This window comes from Scleropages formosus, chromosome 16, assembly GCF_900964775.1.
Source record: "Scleropages formosus chromosome 16, fSclFor1.1, whole genome shotgun sequence".
Taxonomy (NCBI): Eukaryota; Metazoa; Chordata; class Actinopteri; order Osteoglossiformes; family Osteoglossidae; genus Scleropages; species Scleropages formosus.
In genome coordinates this window covers 10,011,585-10,031,419 of record NC_041821.1, presented here as the reverse complement: position 1 = coordinate 10,031,419, position 19,835 = coordinate 10,011,585, and the positions used below count along the sequence as shown (strand labels likewise).

At 42.7% G+C, this 19,835-nt stretch overlaps 3 protein-coding genes across 3 annotated transcripts; 1 reads left to right on the top strand and 2 right to left on the bottom strand.

The window, feature by feature from the left end:
- Window positions 1-750: 750 nt before the first annotated feature.
- Window positions 751-4,683, bottom strand: rpl9 (ribosomal protein L9). The gene is made up of 8 exons (XM_018735625.2): window positions 4,635-4,683; window positions 4,020-4,066; window positions 3,626-3,741; window positions 3,444-3,539; window positions 3,177-3,309; window positions 2,741-2,821; window positions 1,396-1,513; window positions 751-903 (listed from the first exon to the last, which is right to left on the bottom strand). Exons 2-7 carry the CDS (start codon window positions 4,063-4,065, stop codon window positions 1,407-1,409), a joined length of 579 nt encoding a protein of 192 aa, XP_018591141.1. The 5' UTR covers window position 4,066; window positions 4,635-4,683; the 3' UTR covers window positions 751-903; window positions 1,396-1,406.
- Window positions 4,684-4,940: 257 nt separating this feature from the next.
- On the top strand, window positions 4,941-12,977 carry lias (lipoic acid synthetase). The gene is made up of 11 exons (XM_029259052.1): window positions 4,941-5,066; window positions 5,301-5,491; window positions 6,863-6,956; window positions 8,071-8,151; window positions 8,580-8,736; window positions 8,891-8,948; window positions 9,169-9,297; window positions 10,780-10,925; window positions 11,534-11,604; window positions 11,793-11,904; window positions 12,079-12,977. Exons 1-11 carry the CDS (start codon window positions 4,977-4,979, stop codon window positions 12,129-12,131), a joined length of 1,182 nt encoding a protein of 393 aa, XP_029114885.1. The 5' UTR covers window positions 4,941-4,976; the 3' UTR covers window positions 12,132-12,977.
- A 186-nt stretch (window positions 12,978-13,163) lies between these two features.
- Window positions 13,164-18,737, bottom strand: ugdh (UDP-glucose 6-dehydrogenase). The gene is made up of 12 exons (XM_018735648.2): window positions 18,378-18,737; window positions 17,738-17,905; window positions 17,341-17,442; window positions 17,048-17,248; window positions 16,437-16,634; window positions 16,174-16,321; window positions 15,987-16,081; window positions 15,686-15,816; window positions 14,580-14,719; window positions 14,323-14,414; window positions 14,101-14,211; window positions 13,164-13,855 (listed from the first exon to the last, which is right to left on the bottom strand). The coding sequence occupies exons 2-12, from the start codon at window positions 17,897-17,899 to the stop codon at window positions 13,745-13,747; spliced, it is 1,491 nt and encodes a 496-aa protein (XP_018591164.1). The 5' UTR covers window positions 17,900-17,905; window positions 18,378-18,737; the 3' UTR covers window positions 13,164-13,744.
- Window positions 18,738-19,835: the final 1,098 nt, after the last annotated feature.

Below are 19,835 nucleotides of genomic sequence, written 5' to 3'. Positions count from 1 at the left end.
ATATTTATATATATATATATACACACACACACACACACATACATTACTACTGCTACCTGCTCAACATCTTATGTACATACTGTCTGCCATATACTAATTACTTGTTGTACATATTTTTAACTGCACTTATTTGCACAATTCTACTATTTGCACTTCCAGTAGATGCTAAACTGCATTTCATTGCTGTGTACCTGTACTATGCAATGACAAAGTTGAATCTATTTCCTCTAACAGATGCGGTGGACCTGATTTGCCTCAACTTCAAAAAAACACCCCCTCCTTTACTGAACAAAGACTAAAGGCTGCAGTAACCACACTAAAAGAAAAATGTTTAGGTCATTTGTTCATCTCTAAGTAAATTTTACATCACTAAATTCTAGTGATTCACTTTACAATCATACAGCTTTCATATTATTAGCAAATAGTTATTCTATGCCAGCACATGTGCCAACAATAAATGTTCTGTTACATTCATAACATGCATTGTTGCATGTTAAAAGATTAAAACTACACAACTTGTCCAGCCAACTACTGACAACACTTTCCTTGCTGAGACAAAATTCACTGACTGGGCAAGCCACCAGTTGCCATAACTACAGAATACATCCTGAAGGGCTTAAACATACACAGGACAAGATGTTACATCAACGGCTGTACACAAGGCCCATATGCAGTGTATTTCCTTTAGGTTTCTACAGTTTATAGAAAAGCTAATAGCATATTGTAACAGACATAAGGGGATGCCATGACTGACTCTTGACTTTGAAAAATGATTTTATTGACAGTTTACAGCGATCTTTAGGGCTCTTGCTGATCCACCACAGTGGTTTTCTCGCTGACAAATACCATCCAAGAACTTCCGGATATCCTTCTTCACTGTTGTGGCTTGCTAGATAAGGGCAGCTGTAATGGAAAGATGACGAAAACGATTGAGACAGATGAACAGGTTCCATGCAACTGCAAGGTGACAATAAAAATCGTTACCATTATCTGTACACTATAGGCCTTAACTTCAAATGCCCAACACTAACATTTTGCAAAACATCGACAATTTAGACATAAGAGTTTTCCAAAGCATAAAAATCTAACAGAACCAATCAATTTAAATGAAGCAAATTTTAACACATCATGCATGCTTCTTACCATATTTACATTTTAGCAGCTCAACATTTTGTAGACAAGACATCCAAAGTCCAGTCTTTATCTGAAATATCTCCTTAAAAGGAGCAAGCTCACTGGGTTTCAAAAATCCTTACTGGCATATGACAATCAATAAAATAAAGCCACCTTGCAGTTTGATGTAAATCACAAGAAAAACAAGTATGAGGTTGAGGAAGTATCCCCAACATGAGGGAAACAGTCAAGCACTACTTTCAAGCAGTAAGGCATTCTAACCTCTACAGTGCTTATTCATCCGGCTCCACTACAGTTCCCTTCTCGGACACGTAAATACCATCCAAGAATTTTCTGATATCCTTATTTTTCACTGTGGTTGCCTGCTGGATCAAGGCAGCTGGAAAAGAGAGGCTGGGGTGGTAAGGAACTGCATACACAAAGGATTTAAAAACAGAATAAATTTCAAAGAGCACAACGGGAGACCAGAAAGGGGACACAGCATTAGAGCAATCTGGATACATCAGGTGTGACTGGAAAAGCTCAAAACTTCTGCATTCAGACTGCAGGACACTGACTATAACAGTGGGTCATGGGTACAGTACAGGGTAGAGGGATGCTGTGCAACCTTTGGTGCATCAAGTTCGTTCTTATTACAACTAACCGGTGTACACAAACGCTTCTTAGGGAGAGGAAGGTAGGTTGGAAGTTGAATGGCAATTTTAGCATTCAGCAATGGCTAATTTTTCAGGGGTACAACCAAAAAGCATGCAAAGGCATCTTATGTTTTAAAAATTAGACCCAAATATTGAGAGCAGGATCACAAAACAGCATCCCTTTATTAACAGGGATCATATGGGCATTGAAGTTGACTTCATGATAAAAACTCACTAAACATTTCAATAACAATGAATATAAGCTATACAGAAGTAAACAGCAAGATTAACAGCCTTAAGAATTTACTCATGCAAACTTGTAAAGGAAATATCTGAATTTTCTCCTAGAGCAGTATTACATATTTTTTACTGCTTTAACTTAAAATTTTCATGTGAGATCAAGGAAACACCAGCAAACTGTTCAAACTACCTCGTAAAGAATGTGCAAACAAAACCTTAGTTTATAAAATTCTTAACTCTCCACACCAAGCATACATGCAATATGTCACAATTAAAGATCCCAAAATAATATATTAGAAAAAATAAGTATTAAATCTGAAGGATATTATCTGATTTGTAAATATTTTTGATTTCAACCTTTGCAGAATAGCTGTGGAAATGTACCTACATTAAGACAGCTGAATAAATATAATCTGCAAACAAGGTCATATTAGATTCAAATTCCCTGTCATGTGCTGCTCTCCAAAACACAAGACTGCTAGTACACCAGGTGCAAAAAAGGTTTTGCATTTTACATCAGTTAATTAAATCTTTCATTTATCCACTTCAATGTACTCTATTTAAATATTTTATAATCTCCAGATTTACAATTCATGTCAAACAGCCACATTTCACTGCTGCTTAACTGCATTACATCATTAAATTACATGAATGACAATGACCTAGGCATAAATCTTGTTTAAAAAAATTCTAAGACCACAATGCATCCCGTAGAATAGGATGACACGCACCTGAGTTTGACACCAGCTCAATGTCATTACCCTCCAGAACCAGCTCATCTTTCTGGGCTGCAGACACTGTACAGGAGACACCTGTGGAAGCAAATTAAAGAGAGCCTCAACATGCGGCTTATACAATACAGTCAGATCACTTTAGGAACTGCAACACACACAAGGTACATCCTCTATCAAAAACGGATAGCTGTTAGCGTAGTGTTAGAGCTGCTGCCCTGGGACCAAAAGGTTGAAGGTTTGACTCTCACTTCAGGCTGTAGTACCCTTGAGTATGATACTTAGCCTAAATTGCGCCAGTTTTTTTTTTTTTTTTTAAAAAGTGCTCAGTTATGGGTAAGTAGTTGTAAGTAGATAAACATTGTACGTCACTTTTGAGAAAAGCATCAGACAAATGAATACATTTTTTTTCTTTTTTTTTAAAAAAAAATCTTACCAGGCCTCATGCGAACTCTGCGGATGTACTTCTCTCCAAGGAAGTTCCTGATCTCCACCAGGGTTCCACTCTCCTGTATCACCACGTTTATTGGAAAGTGGGCATACACAGACCGCATCTTGTACCGGAAGCCCTGAAAAAAATCAGCAGGTTTACCCATCTCTCTCACACCCTCCAGGTTTCAGAAAACATAGCAACCACCAGCTGAAACACTGGACAGGGGGCTCTCAGGGCTCATGCAGTTCGGTATAGATGGGCCTCACTCACCACAGTGACACCCTTGATCATGTTCTGCACATGGCTGCAGATTGTGCGCACAGTTGCCAGCTCCTTTCTGTTACCCCACCATTTGTCAACACGTAGCTGAAGAACAAATCAAATGCATATAGTATCAGATATGCCCCTTTCCCAGACTTGGGCATTACAAACTCAAGGAAGCGGAAACCCACTTTTCTTTTTTTCTTGCCCAGCAAGCTGAGCTCCAGGTTGATGTGGTTGAACTCTCTGCATAGTGTACCCCGAGGTCCCTTGACGACGACAGTTCGCCCCTTCAACTTCACGTCGACTGCACATAAACCAAGCCAAAAAATAAATAGATGGCGAGTCCTAAATATGCAACACAGTCAAAAGTAAGCAACTTAAGTTAAGTTGCCCGTGCCACAATTTCCAAACAAACATTAACCAAAACATATTTTAACAACTTAAAAAGTTAAAACTCAATTGAAAAGCCTGGGACGTCATAACTTCTTGAGTCAAATATGTTCAAAATTAAACACTACAGTGTCCACACGAGCAAGTTTATGCCCGTGAAGTTGTTGGACTGCCATTTAACTGGGGACTCACCGTTGTTGGGGATGTCGACGGTCTGGTTGCTGAGAATGGTCTTCATTCTGACAAGAATCAATGAACGACAATCATCATGGTTACAAAACTAATAAAAAGTCTACCTTAGAATACCTTGCAATGGCTGGTAGCAAAGTATCAACGAAAGCAGTAGGAAAACTGCTCTAAAAATTGTTACAGCTAGGTTTCTCCCAGATTAAAAACTATTTAAACAAACACTATTAGCATCAAGCTAATGTGCGCTATTAGACCATTACATTAGCTCGCTTAGCATGGCTTTGCATAATTTTAACAACGAGCTACAGCAATTACCTGTCAAAATTTCATCTATATCAATAAAAAAAAGTTATGTGTTCCTTTCTGACTAATGACTTCAAGAACTGGTTACCGAAACAAGCGAAGGGCACAAACTGGCTCTGCGTGGAACAAGGCCCAACGCTGGGACCAAGATAAACATTCACATTTAATCGGAAATTTTCCTCCCTAATACACACAGTTTTGTGACCAAGGGAATTTATTTAATCACATGTTTTTTCGTTTAAAGGCACTGGAATATTTAACAATGCGGATTACATTAGATGAACTCTTCCAGATCAAGGAGCTGAATCTCCCTACCTCGCTTGTTGTAGAGGAAAGGAAGAACAAACTACGTAATTCCGCAATTCTAGGCCGCTGGTATCTTACGTCATCAATTCTTGCCACCTAAGTTTCAGGCGCGACTAAACGATGAACGATAAACCAGCTAATATAATTGATAATTAAAAGCATTGCTATGGAATGTATTGAAGACAAAATAACAATTTAAAGGTTAACATAAATTGTGTTATTAGACAAGGAACACATATATCACCTTAGCCGCTGATACTACGCTACACCTGGAGGAGCTGCAAGCAGAGAGTCAAAAGTAGTCGATAACGGAAAGTGTGATAGTTGTCAAAGACGAGGTGGCGTCTCGTCATGGCGCTGGTGAAACGCAGTTGTGGCCTTGTTGGTCGTTTCTCCAACAGTAACTTGTTGTTGCAACACAGGTTGTGCGACAGATTGTATGTAAGTGCTTCTGTGTACTGATTTCCATGCTTTTTAGATCGGTTTTGTACATAACTAGTGTTTTAGGCGCTCATGCCATGGATTGAGGCCTGGCTGTCAGTCACACTGTCGGTTCACCACCTGTGCCTCATATATTTTGTAATATTTATAAATCAACAAGGAACACAATACCCACTGGCAATTAATTGTAAATGATCATGCCATGTATGTTGGCTCTATCCTCTGTGACTTCAGGTTTGTATGAATGGCGTGACCTCTGTATCCACATTATCACCACCATCACCAGCATCAACTGTGGGGAAGAAGAAGAGGGAACTGTTGTCTCAGGATGGACCTGATTTACAGGACTTCATCTCTGGGGAATTGTCAGAGAAAAGCCAGTGGGAGGAGTACAGGGGAAATCTGAAGCGACAGAAAGGAGAGAGGTAAAGTCTCTGCTTCACAGAACTGCCTTGAGCTGATCAGCTGTTATCTGTGACCCCAGTCTGTTTATAGGTTAACAGTATGAGGTTTTTTTTTTCTTTTAACAGATCAACTTTGGATTATCTTCTGTCATAACATGATTTCAGCTGTTTTAGCTGAATCGCTTTGTTGGCTATAGATATGAGTGAGTGTATTGGCTTTGGTGTTGAAATAGGGTTTGTGTTTCAGTACATAACTATGTTGGACTTACACTGTCTAACTGGTTAGGTTTAGTGTTTTCACTGAGTAAACTTAAAGTTCCTTAAAATATGCTTATAGGTACAAATTGCAATGGAACGCATCTACCTATAATTGTTTGAGGTTAATATATATTACATTTTTTCAGTTAGCTGATGCTTTTCTATAGGGGGGCGCGGTGGTGTAGCGGGTTTGGCCTGTGCCTACTCTCTGGTGGGTCTGGGGTTCGAGTCCCACTTGGGGTGCCTTGCGACGGACTGGCGCCCCGTCCTAGGTGTGTCCCCTCCCCCTCCAGCCTTGCGCCTTGTGTTGCTGGGTTAGGCTCCGGCTCGTCACAACCCCGTTTGGGACACGCGATTTCAGTCAGTTTTATAAGTATCTTGCTCAAGGGTACTCCAACCAGATGTGGGGATCAAACCAGCGACCTTTGGGTCCAAAGGCAGTAGCTCTAACTACTGCACTACCAAATGTACGTAAAACCAATGTCCAGATACTTTTTAAAATGCCTTTAGACCATTACGTTTGCAAGGTTGATGCTTGATGATAAGTTGAATAGTTGCAACTGTTTAGTATAAAGTTTGGCCCAGAGTGGCTATTTTTAAAAAGCTACACAATGTTCAGTTCTTTATTGTACCTCACTTTCTGAATTTTTGCTTCCAAGCTATTTTTTGGAAATGATACACCCTTACTTTGTGTTTCCAGGTGTAGTAAGTGTAAAGCCTCCTTCAGACTAGAGTTAAATCCCTTATATAAATACATTGATGACTGACTTTAACTACTAAACATAGTTTCCTGATGACACAGCGTACCTGCTGGTCCTTAAAGAGGTTTGAGCAGCTGCCTTGCGCTTGAAGGACTCAGTTTCCAATGTCATCTCCTGCTGCAGTTTCATTGATCAAGGTACTTGCCCTAATTTGTAAAAAGTATCCAGCTTTATAAATGGGTAAACCACTGCCATTTTATGTTGCTTTTCTAGAAAAGTGTCAGCTAAATCACTATATGTAAACTGAAAATTTTTTTTAGTGCCCTCAGACACAAGTGCTATGTGTGGAACTATGTGAAGGTTTTTGTGAATGTAGAAGTCTTACTGCGAACACCAAAATCTGTAGCAATGCCTGTGCCTTTTCTTGTCCCAGACTCAGGCTGCCTCCGTGGCTGAAGACAGAGATTCCCATAGGGAAGAACTACAACAAGCTGAAGAACACTCTGCGTGACCTTAACCTGCATACAGTGAGTCAAGTGCTCCACCCACAGGCTATAGAATTAAAAAGTTACTATTGAAATATTTTATATCGTCTGAACCGCTTGTCCCATATGGGGTCGCGGGGAGCCAGAGCCTAACCCGGCAACACAGGGCGTAAGGCCGGAGGGGAAGGAGACACACCCAGGACGGGATGCCAGTCCGTCGCAAGGCACCTGAAGCGGGACTCGAACCCCAGACCCAGCAGAGAGCAGGACCTGGTCCAACCCACTGTGCCATCGTGCCCCCCTAATATTTTATATCTTCATGTATATATCATTCTTTTTATTTATTTTCTTAACGTCTTTGTTCAAGGTACTTTACAATGTCACAGTTGTTTTTAAGAGTACAGCACAGGGTAGCTATTATAGAATGACTTCTAATGACATCTTCTAGATCAGGTGTTATGTCATGGGTCTGTGAAGTGTAGGTGTCTCTTGAAAATAACACCGTCTAATGAAGTACGTTAGAAATAGAAGAAGCAGAGATATATATATATATTTTTTTTTTAAATCTGTGACAAAATTTGCGTGCGGAATCATTTATTCTGAATGTGTTTGAAAGATATTTTTCTAGGAGGTCATCCTTAGCCTCTTCCAGACTCATAAAGGGATCTGGGGTCCAGAAAAGTTCAAGAACCTCTGATCTAGATGAAGTTTGATCTTAGAGTCAGTACAAGCAGCCTACAAACAAACAAAATTAAAAAGACCAGAGTAACAAAATCCAGTTATTATAATGCTGAACTATGGAGAAGGTTGCAGTGAAATCAATGCTGGGTAAAGGTTGCTGAGGAACACATCATCAATAATCCCAAGATGTTTGGGAGAAGAGTTGGGTCATCAGCAGGGGCCTGGAGATGAGAAGGTGTGATGTTGAGAGGAGCAAATTTCACAATGATCTGAGGAGGATCCCCAAGGAGAGAGACCGAGTAACCCTCTGTGGTGTGTCTCGGGAGAAGGTACTGAGAGTAGGCAGCCAGAGGTGGAACGGGTTTCATGCGGGGATGGGAGGGTGAAAGGAGTCTGGAGATAATGACATAATATAGATATTGAAAACTAAATTATTGCATTTGGTTTGGTAAATGTCCTCATTCGTGCTCTGCAGGTGTGTGAAGAGGCCAGGTGTCCCAACATCGGAGAGTGCTGGGGAGGTGGGGAGTTTGCCACTGCCACCGCCACCATCATGGTTTGTGTCATTGTTCTTGACTTTTCAATGCTTGAATGGACTCTGAGGCAGGGGTGGGTCCAGGATGTTTTATGGACGGGCTTGAGAAAGTGGGTGGTGCACATCTGTTAGCCTAATGAAGCCAGGCACACTTGGATTGGGAGAAACTACATTAAAAAAGTAAAGTTTCTGCCATGTAAACAAAACATGAACTCATTAAAAAAAAAAAAAAAAAAAGCTGATGGTAATTTTGGTAACTCTTGAGTTGTGGAAAGTATTGAATAGACAAGTAAAAATACAATGTGAGTTTTAAGCGTATTATTGAAGGAATCCTTAAATTTATTGAAGAAATTATTAGGTATTACTGAAGGAATCCTTAAATTTTCATGGTCATCTTGCCTGGGCCTTCTGAACAGTTACCGTGACAACACCTCCCTTCTCTGTTCCAGCTGATGGGAGACACATGTACCAGGGGGTGTCGCTTCTGCTCGGTGAAGACTGCGCGCAAGCCACCCCCCCTCGACCCCGATGAGCCCTACAACACAGCCAAGGCCATCGCACAGTGGGGACTGGATTACGTGGTGCTCACATCTGTGGACAGAGACGGTGTGTGAGATGATGAAAATAAAACACTTGAGTGTAGATTAATATCATCTGAATGCTAAAAACAACAAACTTCTCTGTAGTTTTAGTGTTATGGACTAGGCCTGGACATTCAGGTGTTCTATTATAATGTGATCCCTTTGGGTTGCTGGGACAGATCTTGCCGATGGAGGAGCGGAGCACTTTGCCAAGACAGTGTCCTACCTCAAGGAAAGGTGAGGTGCTTGGGTGTGGTCTGCTGGCCAACGAGGTGTGTGGGTGTTGTAAACATTTCAAGGAAGGTGTCAGGGTCCGAGGGTTTAAGTGAGGTGTGTGTGTGTGTGTGTGTGTGTGTGTGTGTGTGTGTGAGAGAGAGAGAGATGCTCATGTGCTCGGGTTGATGTGACTAGATTAGAGCACTGCTGTTAAAATATGGACGATGTTCCTGCTGATCAGGAACCCCAAGATCCTGGTCGAGTGCTTGACACCAGACTTCCGGGGAGACTTGGATGCGGTGGAGAAGCTCGCGCTCTCAGGGCTGGATGTGTACGCTCACAATGTGGAGACGGTGCGGGAGTTACAGAGGTACCCCGCCTTCCCTCACCTTCTGGACCTTTCTTTAGACAATAGCTGGCCTTTGTATTTGTATCATGGCTGAGAAAGCTGTACAGTATTCAGCTGTTTGTGAAGAATTTTTTTTTCTCCCTCCCATTTTTCAGTTGTGGTCTTGTTGAGCAGTAGTTATTAATGAGATCTTCTATGAGCATAGTTGGAAGAGGTAAAAATTTATCCCTGATAAATTTGATGTCTATGCGGGGAGGGGGGGGGAAGCTTCAATAAATATTGAGCCTTGTTTTTTTTTTAGTACATAAACTATATATACTTTACGGTGTTTTCAAAAGATGTCACAGAAGCATCAAAGACAACAGTGCCAGAAGGGAGCAAATTCACTGATATGTTTACAGATTGTAGGTTTCCTTTTCAAACATATTTTAAATCAAGTCTTTTTTTTTTTTTTTTCCTTCCCCTAATGCCCCATAAAGAAAAACACATAATTATATCTAATGTTCATGTCAGACATTTTGTAGAGCAAGGAGCATGTGTTTTTCCACAACATTTTTTATTCCAAATGTAAGCCACTTTCTTGAGACTTTTACAGCTCATCCATTCCTTTCTTTGCTCTTTGAGGGGGTCAAAAAAAGTCTAACTTCCCCCATTATATATATATAATATACACACACACACACTCACTGAAACCGCTTGTCCCAAGCAGGGTTGCAGTGAACCGGAGCCTAACCCGGCAACACAGGGTGCAAGGCCGGAGGGGGAAGGGAAACACCCAGGATGGGACACCACTCCATTGCAAAGCACCCCAAGAAGGACTCGAACCCCAGACTCACTAGAGTGGCACTGTACCCCCCTGTTATGTAATGGAGAGAATTACTTTTTTGTCCCCCTCAAAGAGACTCCAGCAGAACAAAGAGTGTATATATATAATATATGTACAATGTACTGTACATACACACACACACTTTCAGAACCGCTTGTCCCATACAGGGTCACGGGGAACCGGAGCCTACCCGGCAACACAGGGCATAAGGCCGGAGGGGGAGGGGACACACCCAGGACGGGACGCCAGTCCGTCACAAGGCACCCAAGCGGGACTCGAACCCCAGACCCACTGGAGAGCAGGACTGTGGTCCAACCCACTGCGCCACCGCACCCCCTCCTCAATGTACTGTAGTAGATCCAAAATTGAGGTCACTTATTTTTGAACACGTTCACTTTGGAGAGGTACCCGGTAGGGGGCGCTAGCGCACGACTCTGCGGGGAGAATGTGAAACAGAAGGGAAAAGTGAAACTTCCAGAAAAAATGAAGGGGAGGGGCTCCAAAATATTGCCTTTGTCTGTTGGCTGTAGTACCAGACCCGTCCAGCAGATGGAGGAAGGAGCCACTTTGCTGCTGTATTTATGTAGTGCTGTGAGTGTCTAATGACAGCAGATCCCTTCACGGGTGAACTTTGATGAATTCAGCGCCCATTTGTGGTGATTTCTGGCTGACCGCAGGCACGTACGTGACCCTCGGGCCAACTTTGACCAGTCTCTACGCGTCCTGCGCCACGCCAAGGTTGCGAAGCCCTCGGTCCTCACCAAGACGTCCATCATGCTAGGGCTGGGGGAGACGGATGCTCAGATTTACACCGCCATGACTGGTACTCGTGCTCTGGGGGGCTTCCATGTGTCCTGCACTCAAGTGTCTTGCTGTTTTAATAGAAATTCTGTGTACAATTCTTATGTCCTTACTGTGCTCAGTAAGATCATTTTACCTGACTTTGCCCACTTCTCATTTACATTTATTCATTTAGCTGACACTTTTCTCCAAAGCGACTTACGCACTGTATGAAACCGCTTGTCCCCAGCGGGTCGCGGCGAACAGGAGCCTAACCGGGCAACACAGGGTGCAAGGCTGGAGGGGGAGGGGACACACCTAGGACGAGACTCCAGTCCATCGCAAGGCACCTCAAGCAGGACTCAAACTCCAGACCTGCCAGAGAGCAGGACCTGGCCAAACCCACTGCACCACCCTGCCCCCACCCAAGTGACTTAAAACATTAATCTATTTAAAATTATTTACCCTTTTATACAGCTAGCTAATTTTTATCTGGAGCAATTTAGGTTAAGTACCTTGCTCAAAGGTACTATAGCTGGAGGTGAGATTCAAACCTATGACCTTCAGGTCCAAAGGCAGCAGCTCTAACCACTACGTTACCAGCTCTCCCTGATGTTCTTATCTCTGTTTGTCATTGCTTTGTCTGATCAGAGCTGAGAGAGTCAGGTGTCGACTGTCTGACCCTGGGGCAGTACATGCAGCCTACCAAACGCCACCTCAAGGTGAGGTTCTCCTTTTCTCGCCACAAGGGTTATGGGGGGGTCTTGAGAGACTCTCCCCCCCAAAGATCTACTGTAACTAATAGGGTGTAACACTATAAACAAGCCTCAAAGGATACTTTTGTCTTTGGAAAACTAGAAGAACATTACCGTTTGCTTAGCAAGTCTGTGTCGTTGACTGTGTGGCCCAGGTGGAGGAGTACGTGACCCCAGAGAAGTTTGCACACTGGGAGAAGGTGGGCACTGAGATGGGATTTGTATACACAGCCAGCGGCCCATTGGTGCGGTCATCCTACAAAGCAGGTGGGTGTCCTCTGACCGTCATGCTGCACTCCTCAGATGAGGATGGGACGGTGAAGAGCAGCACAGATGGTTTTCTAAAAGTGTGCTAACAGTTAGGAAACTAATTGCTGGTGGGCTGCCGAGAGTGTTGCTCTGACTCTTACTGTGCTTCCTCACCCCCACCCCCACCCCCAGGCGAGTTCTTCTTGAAGAATCTGATTAGGGAAAGGAAGACCACGTCAGATTAGTGCGGACCCTTCCTTTACTGTCTTGTCCTGCTTTTCCTGCTGAAACCTCAAGGCATAGACTCTCCTGTGTATTTCGGGGAGCCTGCTCCACCTTCTTTCATGTGCTGTTATTAAATGCTGCACAAACCATAATTTACATTATACAGATTGTACATCTGTGTATTTAGCTGATACTTAAATCCAAAATAGCTTAGTTATTCAACCTATTCATCCCTTTATACAGCTAGGTTTTTTTTTTTTTTTTTTTTTTCCTGAACAACTGAAACAAGGTGAGTACCTTACTCAAGGGTATTAGAGCTGGAATTGTAGCAGATCCTACTCTGGAATCACTGGGTTCAAGGCTATGGGTACAGCCAGGATAGGACACCAGTCTACTGCATAGGACCCACACACTACAGGGAGGTTAGTCCCCAGTTAATCAGAAACACATCTGTGAAGGGTGGGATCCATACATATAGACACTGGGAGAACACGCAAACTCCACATACACTGAGCTGGACTCAAATCTACAGCTATACAGCCCAAGTGCTGTGAGGGAGTAGCACTACCTGCTGCACCACTGTGCTGCCTTCTTCCATCTGCAGAATATAATAGTTTAAAGTGAAGCTGCACAATGGAATGTGGCAACAGGTAAGAGTGGGTAGGGCAAACTGAATATCACCAATTTGAATCATCACTTCTGCCATAGTACCCCCGATCACTGTACTCACCCTGAATTGATAGTTAAAATATCCCATTATGTAAACTTGAGTTAGTGTAGAATTGATTCCAATTGTAAATTGTTCTGGACAAAGCTAGTAACCAATGGTTCATGTTTAATAATTAAAAAAAAAAAATTACAAATTCTTTCCCCACCTTTCATGAACTTGAGTATTAAAACCATAGATAAGGATATAAGTAAATTGTTTTAACTGTTAGTACACAGTACTTCTGACATGAAGATGCACTAATGAAAGATGCAAAACAAAGAAGCAACTAATTTACTCATGTTCTGGAAAAAAAAAAAGGTTTCTGAGGTTAAAACTGAACAAATTGCAAATGTTTTCAATTGGTTTGGCCCAGTTTATTTACCTTACAAGAAACTGAAATCAGTGGTCTTGTATTCAAATTCTCAAATCCTGTACAACAGGAGTAGGATACTTTTAAAACTACCCTAATTGGCTATAAAATTAATTTAAATATAATTCGTACTGGACGTCACAAAGCGATACTGGTCATGCACAGTCTATCGTTTGTCTAAACAAAAATCGTACTTGATTCTCAGTTCAAGGTCTGCAATTCAAGGAAGGCGATGATGCGTAGAGATACAGAAAATTACGAGGAACGTATGTGGACGTAAGCGCTCCCACACGATGGCCCACTTCCAGGCTCCAGAAGGAGCTGTTTGGAGGGAGGAGGTGGTGAGGAAGCTTGTCTGGGAGGACGATCGGAGCCAACATGAGGAAGAGGAGGACAGACGTGAACACCCTGAGATGCTCTTGAGGGCTCCATCCCCCATGTTGGAAACCAGACAGACGTGATACGGAGACTTAAGAGCGAGCGAGACACACAGTCTCATCAGTACTGGAGAGTGAAATAAGATGGATGCAGGTTCTGCCCATTGATGGGGTCACTCAGACTTTGGCCTTCTTAGCTGGTGGTTCTGTGAGGATGATTTTGGGAACTCCAGCTGCAGGTGTGAAGGGAATTCGTGGAGTGGTCACCTTCTTGCCAATAGTCTCAATCTGAGGGGGGAGTGAAACAACACCGATGACAAACACTTCAGTGGAATTCCAAACCTTGTCCACCCCTACCTACACTTTCAAACATGTCCATTCATTTTTAGGGCTCCTACACACAGGCATTCTTGGGTTTACAGATTGCAAAGGCAACTTATAACCAGTAAAACGAGTCCCTCTGTTGACATTATTTACTTTGGACTATTACTGTACACTTCCTCAGAAGTATGTTTCACTACAGGAACACATACCTGGAAACCTATGTTCTGAAGTTTGGGATGGAGATGGTCCAGGACGCGCCTACCGTCAAAGATGAAGGCTGGCTTCAGCATTTCGCAGTAGATCTTTTCATAGTTCAGATTCTTCACAGATTAAAAATTCAAAACCAAAGTGTTACTAAAATGGCAGAAGGCAGAGACATGTAAGAAATAGATATATTTTTTAAACAATTTTATTTCTAGGACAACCAGTACCTTAAACATGTCCCATTCTGTGCAGATGACCAGAGCATGGGCTCCTTTGCAAGTCTCATACGGGTCATTGGTGACCGTCACCAAGTCTGACACTGCACCGGACAAGGGACCATTAGGAGGCCAGTTTCAACCTTACAAACTACAAAACTCCACACAAACAACTACAGAGATCACAATAAACCCAATTCTGTCCCAGAATCACTAGAAAAAGAAGTTTCCCTGGCTGCCCAACTGGTAGTGTTGCCCTGACCACAGACCTCTTTCTGGGTCATTCTCAGATATGCTGGGCTGTGACAAGTCCTGGATGATTTGCTCCTTCAGCACCTTGGGATCGTAGATGTACAGTTTGGCCCCCTCGTCCATCAGGTACTTGGAGATGTAGATGCTGGATGATTCCCTGGAGCAGAGTTCCACAAAGCACGTGTACTCTGCTGATTATGTTTATCAGAAGGCATTTTTCTGAGTACTGCTACTGCATCGGTAAAGAGGGGATTTGTTCATTTCATAAGTATAATGGTTCCAAATGTAACATCAGAAAAGTGGGCTGAAATCCAGACTTTTTTGTGTTCATTGTATTTATATTCATTTAACTTTTCTCTAAGGCAACTTACAGTGTTAAGCTACTTACAATTATTTACATAGCTTTTTTTTTTTTTTTTTTTACTGGAGCAATTTTAGGGTAATTACCTTGTTCAAGGGTATTACGGCTGGACAGGAGACTTGAACATACAACCTTTGGGTCCAAAGGCAGCACCTCTAACCACTGCATTACCAGCTGCCCCCCTACAAAGTTACCCCATTTCTACAGCTGGGTAATTTTTACTGAAGTAATGTAGGGAAAATACCTTGCTTAAGGGCATTTCAGCAGTAGATGGGATTGGCACCAGCAACCTTCAGATCTGAAAGTAGCAGCTCCAACCAGTATGCCGCCTGCTGGCTCTATATTATTATTCCCGCTATAATATTTCAAAAGGCTGGACATTTGACTACTTTTTGTTTGTGAAACTACCAGCTTGACCTTTGTATTTAGTCCCTGTGTTAGCAGGCAGTGTGTTCAGTATTGGACTTTTTTTTTTTTGTATACACCACCCAGCAATGTCATGCTGGCAGCAAGAAAAAAAAAAGAGCTACTGAAATACGGTGTGGAGGAAAGGTGAGCAAACACAAATAGTCCACAGGAGAGCAAAGTCATCCACTATCATCAATCTAAAAAGTTTCTGATTAACAGGCGCGCAACCTTTAACACTAAGAGCTGTACACTTGTGTTTGTGTGGCAGAATCAACTGGCACAAGGATGAATGAAATAAAACGGCAGGAGTGTGACGGGGAGTGAACGTAGGTAAGGCGGCCAGGTTGGGCATACCGGGTGTCACCTGTGTCCTTCTTGAAGGAAAAGCCCAGGAGAGCGATCTTCTTCCCCGTTACTGTGTTGAACAGGCAGTCGATGATGCGGCAGGCAAACCGGCGTCTTTGGTACTCGTTCATATCAATCACCTGGGAGGGACATGGAAAATCGTGGCAGGAAACACGCCTCTAAAACACAGCAGTAACATCCCATTTGTAAAAATATAATAGATTTGCTGGTGAAAAGAGTTTAGTTGCAAATAATTTGTAGAATGGCCATTATGACAACGACAAGAGATTAACGAGAACATCCGTGGTACCTGCTGCCAGTAAGAGGCCACCTCTGGAAGGTTGAGGGCCTCGCAGAGGTACACCAGGTTCAGAACATCTTTCTGGAAGCAGCTTCCTCCAAAACCTGAAACACAGATGAATCTCATGAGCAAACCAAGGACCACAAAATGATATACGAAAGCCTAAAGTAGCCATGAAAACCCAGCAAGCACTCACCCACGCTAGCCTTGAGGAATTTGCTGCCGATGCGCTGGTCCATGCCAATGGCTCGGGCAACCTCTTCTACATCAGCCCCTGTGGCCTCACACAAGGCACTGATGGAGTTAATACTGCTGATCCGCTGGGCCAGGAATGCATTGGCCGCCTGGAGGAATTGTTGGGCAACAGACAACACCAAGCTTGAGTGAACCAGGAAATCGGACGAGGCACCTAATGGGAGGACCAGCTGAAACCACAGAGAACAACAAAGTCAAACTGACCAGTTTGGAGAGCTCAGAGGACCATGTGTTAGTAGTGATGATGCGAGACTTGGGGACCCAGTGCTCGTACACTGCACACAGAGACTGGATTGCACGCTGACCCTCAGGCGTCTCATCCCCTCCAATCAGAACGCGATCAGGCTGCTTCAGGTCGCGTACCGCTGTGCCCTCCGCCAGGAACTCTGGGTTGGACAGCACCTAAAAAAGCAGGCAGAACCAGAACCTCTGATGGTACTCTGTTAAATTTTTTGATCCTATGGTGTCTTTTCTGTGCTCCTTTTTGTTTTCACAAAGTAAATGACTCATTTTGACATGCCCTCCTGGTGTGGGAAGGATGAGATACATTAATGCAAGTAGGTACATGGTGTAGTCACATCCCTGTACGGACATTTGCCAACAGACCAGCTTCTTGCCAACCTTCTGACCTGACATGTTTACAGAAGTGCAAACTTCTTATTTCACTTACAGCTGGACCTCATCTGGCCTTTGTAATGGTAATGTCACATTGATGCAGAACTGCTGAAAAATGACCAAAACAAAAAAAAAAAACATGAAATAACCAATCCCACCTATTCTTACTCCTGGAATAATATCACCGCCTCGCAGCATACCTGGAGGTTGAGACTGGGCTTTGTGTTGGCATCAAAAATCCGACGGATGCTCTCAGCAGCCCTGACTGGCACTGTGCTTTTCTCTGTCACAATTTTGTAACCGTCAGACACCTCCACGATCCGCCGGGCACATGCCTCAATGAACTTCAGGTCGGCGGCACGCCCCTTCCCCATACCATATGTCTTTGTAGGGGTGTTTACCTGAACACACGGGGCGGAACAAGGAATGAACGGCAATGTACTGTCTACTTATTTCATACATTTACTCATGTACTGATTAACAATATACTCACAGAAATAAACACAAGGTCAGCCTCTTTAATTGCTGAGTCTATATCTGTGGAGAAAAAAAGATTCTTCCCTCGACAAGACTCAACAACCTCCTTCAGACCTGGCTGGTAGAGAAAACACAAAGTGCCATTAAAACATAGAAAATGTCCGACAATCTCCTTCAAAGACTTCAGAAAAGTTTAATGGGAAAAATCAAATGAAGAACAATGGTTTATATCTGGTCCAAAAAAAAGGCATTGTATAGAAACGAAGATTTCCTTGCGAAAGAAGATTTTAAAATCCATAATTCGGCCTGTTGTCACCATTGTTTTCTCCACATTTTTCCGCTTATCACTTGTATACACATGGATCTTCATAGAAGAATGGGGAATTCAAGTTGCACAAGAAAGAGAAAAGTACCTCATAAATGGGTAGTGTATCTGAGTTCCACGCCTTTATTCTAGACTCATTGACATCGACCACAGTGACTCTGATCTCCGGACACATGTGCGCAATAACGCTGCACGTTGGACCTCCCACATAGCCAGCACCTATGCAGCAAATTTTCTTGATCTGAAACATCTGGAACTGGAACATGAAAAGAAATCAATCAATGTCACTCAAAAGTTTTGACAGCTTCAATCATGAGTTTAACTGGCTTACAGCTAAACTGTTATGTCAGAAGGTTACAGCACTTTGGTTTCAGAGGCACAAACTAATACTAAATGATGCATACACATGACATGGGGTAAACGTAGATAAATACACCCCACACAGACTAGTATGGAATAACCATCAGCAGCTTTCATTGTGACGTGGTTGAGCCAGGCGGTTGTCACCATCAAAATCTAAAGCTTTAACAAAAATGGTCAAAGCCAAACTATCACAAACATGTATGACAGCTAAACTAATTTTCTGTAGCAAAAGCCATCGTGTTATCTCACAAAAGTCGAAAATAAATCAATGCCAGCTAGCAGCTTGCTAACCAGATTAGCATGATAACCATAAGTTTAATAAGTGAGTAACCAAGCCCTCCAACTTAAGTCACTACTACTAGTACCTTCAGTAACGGTAGCTGGGAAGCGCTGCTCCTGAAATGCGCCCTTCTTAAGAGGATGACCAGATATCCGTGTGCTTGGCTGTTTAACCGTTTTAATGTGGTCGAAAACTGCCTTTCGCACCACTAACAGGGGTTAATATTTTTTTTCACGTCGAGTGAACACGTTGGAAAGCAGAACTGCGCGAACACTTCCGTTTACGTCACAGCGACCTGTGACATCAACCAATCACGGCAGCCTTACGCTGACCACACCGGTGTGACGAAACAGGAAGCAGAAAAAGGCCTCGGCGGTGTGTGAGCGATGTGCCCCGTTGAATTGTCGCTGTATCATACAGTACAGTATATAATTCGTGAAAGCTCTCCGAGAATTAAATTTACAATTATTACATATTATTTTACTCAGTGTTTTGTATAATTAAAGAAAAACTTTGAATAATGAGCCGCTTAAGGTCAGTCAGTGCAGAGTATTTAATATGTAATAAATGTTTGGTAATTTATTTTATTTTATTTTATAGTAGTATTTTTGGTATTATTTTGTTTTATAGTATTATTTCATTCAGATGTTTAGCATTATTTTACAATCAAATTTTTTGATGGGTTGCTCTAAACTTTATCAGTTTATTATATCACAAGCAACTAATTCATAATTGTTCCATCATTGATTGAATTTCAACAAGAGGTTCAGGAGTTTTGTACTAAGTGAGAATTGATGGAGTGGAGTGGTGGTACTGGGACATAACCAGTACCTGAGGGTGCACCTGGACAACGGGCTGGAGCGGACCTTCTACAAGGAGAGATGACGTGGCCTTCGCTTCCTGCATAGGCTCAGCTCCTTTGGAATACATGGCTCACGTTCACGGATGTCCTACCAGTCGGTTGTTGCCGGTGCAGTCTTCTCTGCAGTTGGGTACTGGCAAGCTGGCTCCGTCCTAGGAGCGAGACTCAACTCCCTGGCGGAAGTCAGACAGAAAAGCACATATAACAAATATTGATACATCAGGAATGATCCCCATCTTCTGCGCTCCACTTTAGTCAAACACAGCGGCACTTTCAAGAACAGGCTGGTCCAGTTGTGGTGTTCCAAGGAGCGCTTTCGAAGGTTTTTCTACTAGCAGCCAACAGGGTCAATGAGTCCTCACGCTGCCCAGGGAGTGACCTCTGGACCGTGCCATCTGACTACATCTTGAAAAAAACATTACTTTACCCTGCCCTCGCTTTGTATAGATATGCATGCTTATTTATATACTTATTAACTTTCCTGCCTATTTATGTTTCATCACTGTATGTACATACATACTGTACATCATTTGTGTGTAAGCGTATGTTGCATTACGTATGCTGCTCCAGTCCAGTAGAATATCCCTCTGGGATTAAGTTTTTCATCCATCCAGCCGTAATAAGTATTAAATATGGATATTATTTTTTAGATCTGCCCAGTTCTGTTCTCTTTGTGTTATA

What these genes read in the sequence shown, in the direction of transcription:
- ugdh (XM_018735648.2), bottom strand. Translation starts at nt 17,899, where the DNA reads ATGTTTCAGATCAAGAAAATTTGCTGCATAGGTGCTGGCTATGTGGGA. An exon ending in CTGACCTTGTGTTTATTTCT is followed by an intron (nt 17,249 to 17,340) that starts GTGAGTATATTG and finishes CCGTGTGTTCAG; the next exon opens with GTAAACACCCCTACAAAGAC. An exon ending in CAGAATGGGACATGTTTAAG is followed by an intron (nt 14,212 to 14,322) that starts GTACTGGTTGTC and finishes TAATCTGTGAAG; the next exon opens with AATCTGAACTATGAAAAGAT.
- lias (XM_029259052.1), top strand. Translation starts at nt 4,977, where the DNA reads ATGGCGCTGGTGAAACGCAGTTGTGGCCTTGTTGGTCGTTTCTCCAAC. An exon ending in GTGACCTTAACCTGCATACA is followed by an intron (nt 6,957 to 8,070) that starts GTGAGTCAAGTG and finishes CGTGCTCTGCAG; the next exon opens with GTGTGTGAAGAGGCCAGGTG. An exon ending in ACGGTGCGGGAGTTACAGAG is followed by an intron (nt 9,298 to 10,779) that starts GTACCCCGCCTT and finishes GGCTGACCGCAG; the next exon opens with GCACGTACGTGACCCTCGGG.
- rpl9 (XM_018735625.2), bottom strand. Translation starts at nt 4,065, where the DNA reads ATGAAGACCATTCTCAGCAACCAGACCGTCGACATCCCCAACAACG. An exon ending in CGTCGACATCCCCAACAACG is followed by an intron (nt 3,742 to 4,019) that starts GTGAGTCCCCAG and finishes GTTTATGTGCAG; the next exon opens with TCGACGTGAAGTTGAAGGGG. An exon ending in TGGGCAAGAAAAAAAGAAAA is followed by an intron (nt 3,540 to 3,625) that starts GTGGGTTTCCGC and finishes TTTGTTCTTCAG; the next exon opens with CTACGTGTTGACAAATGGTG.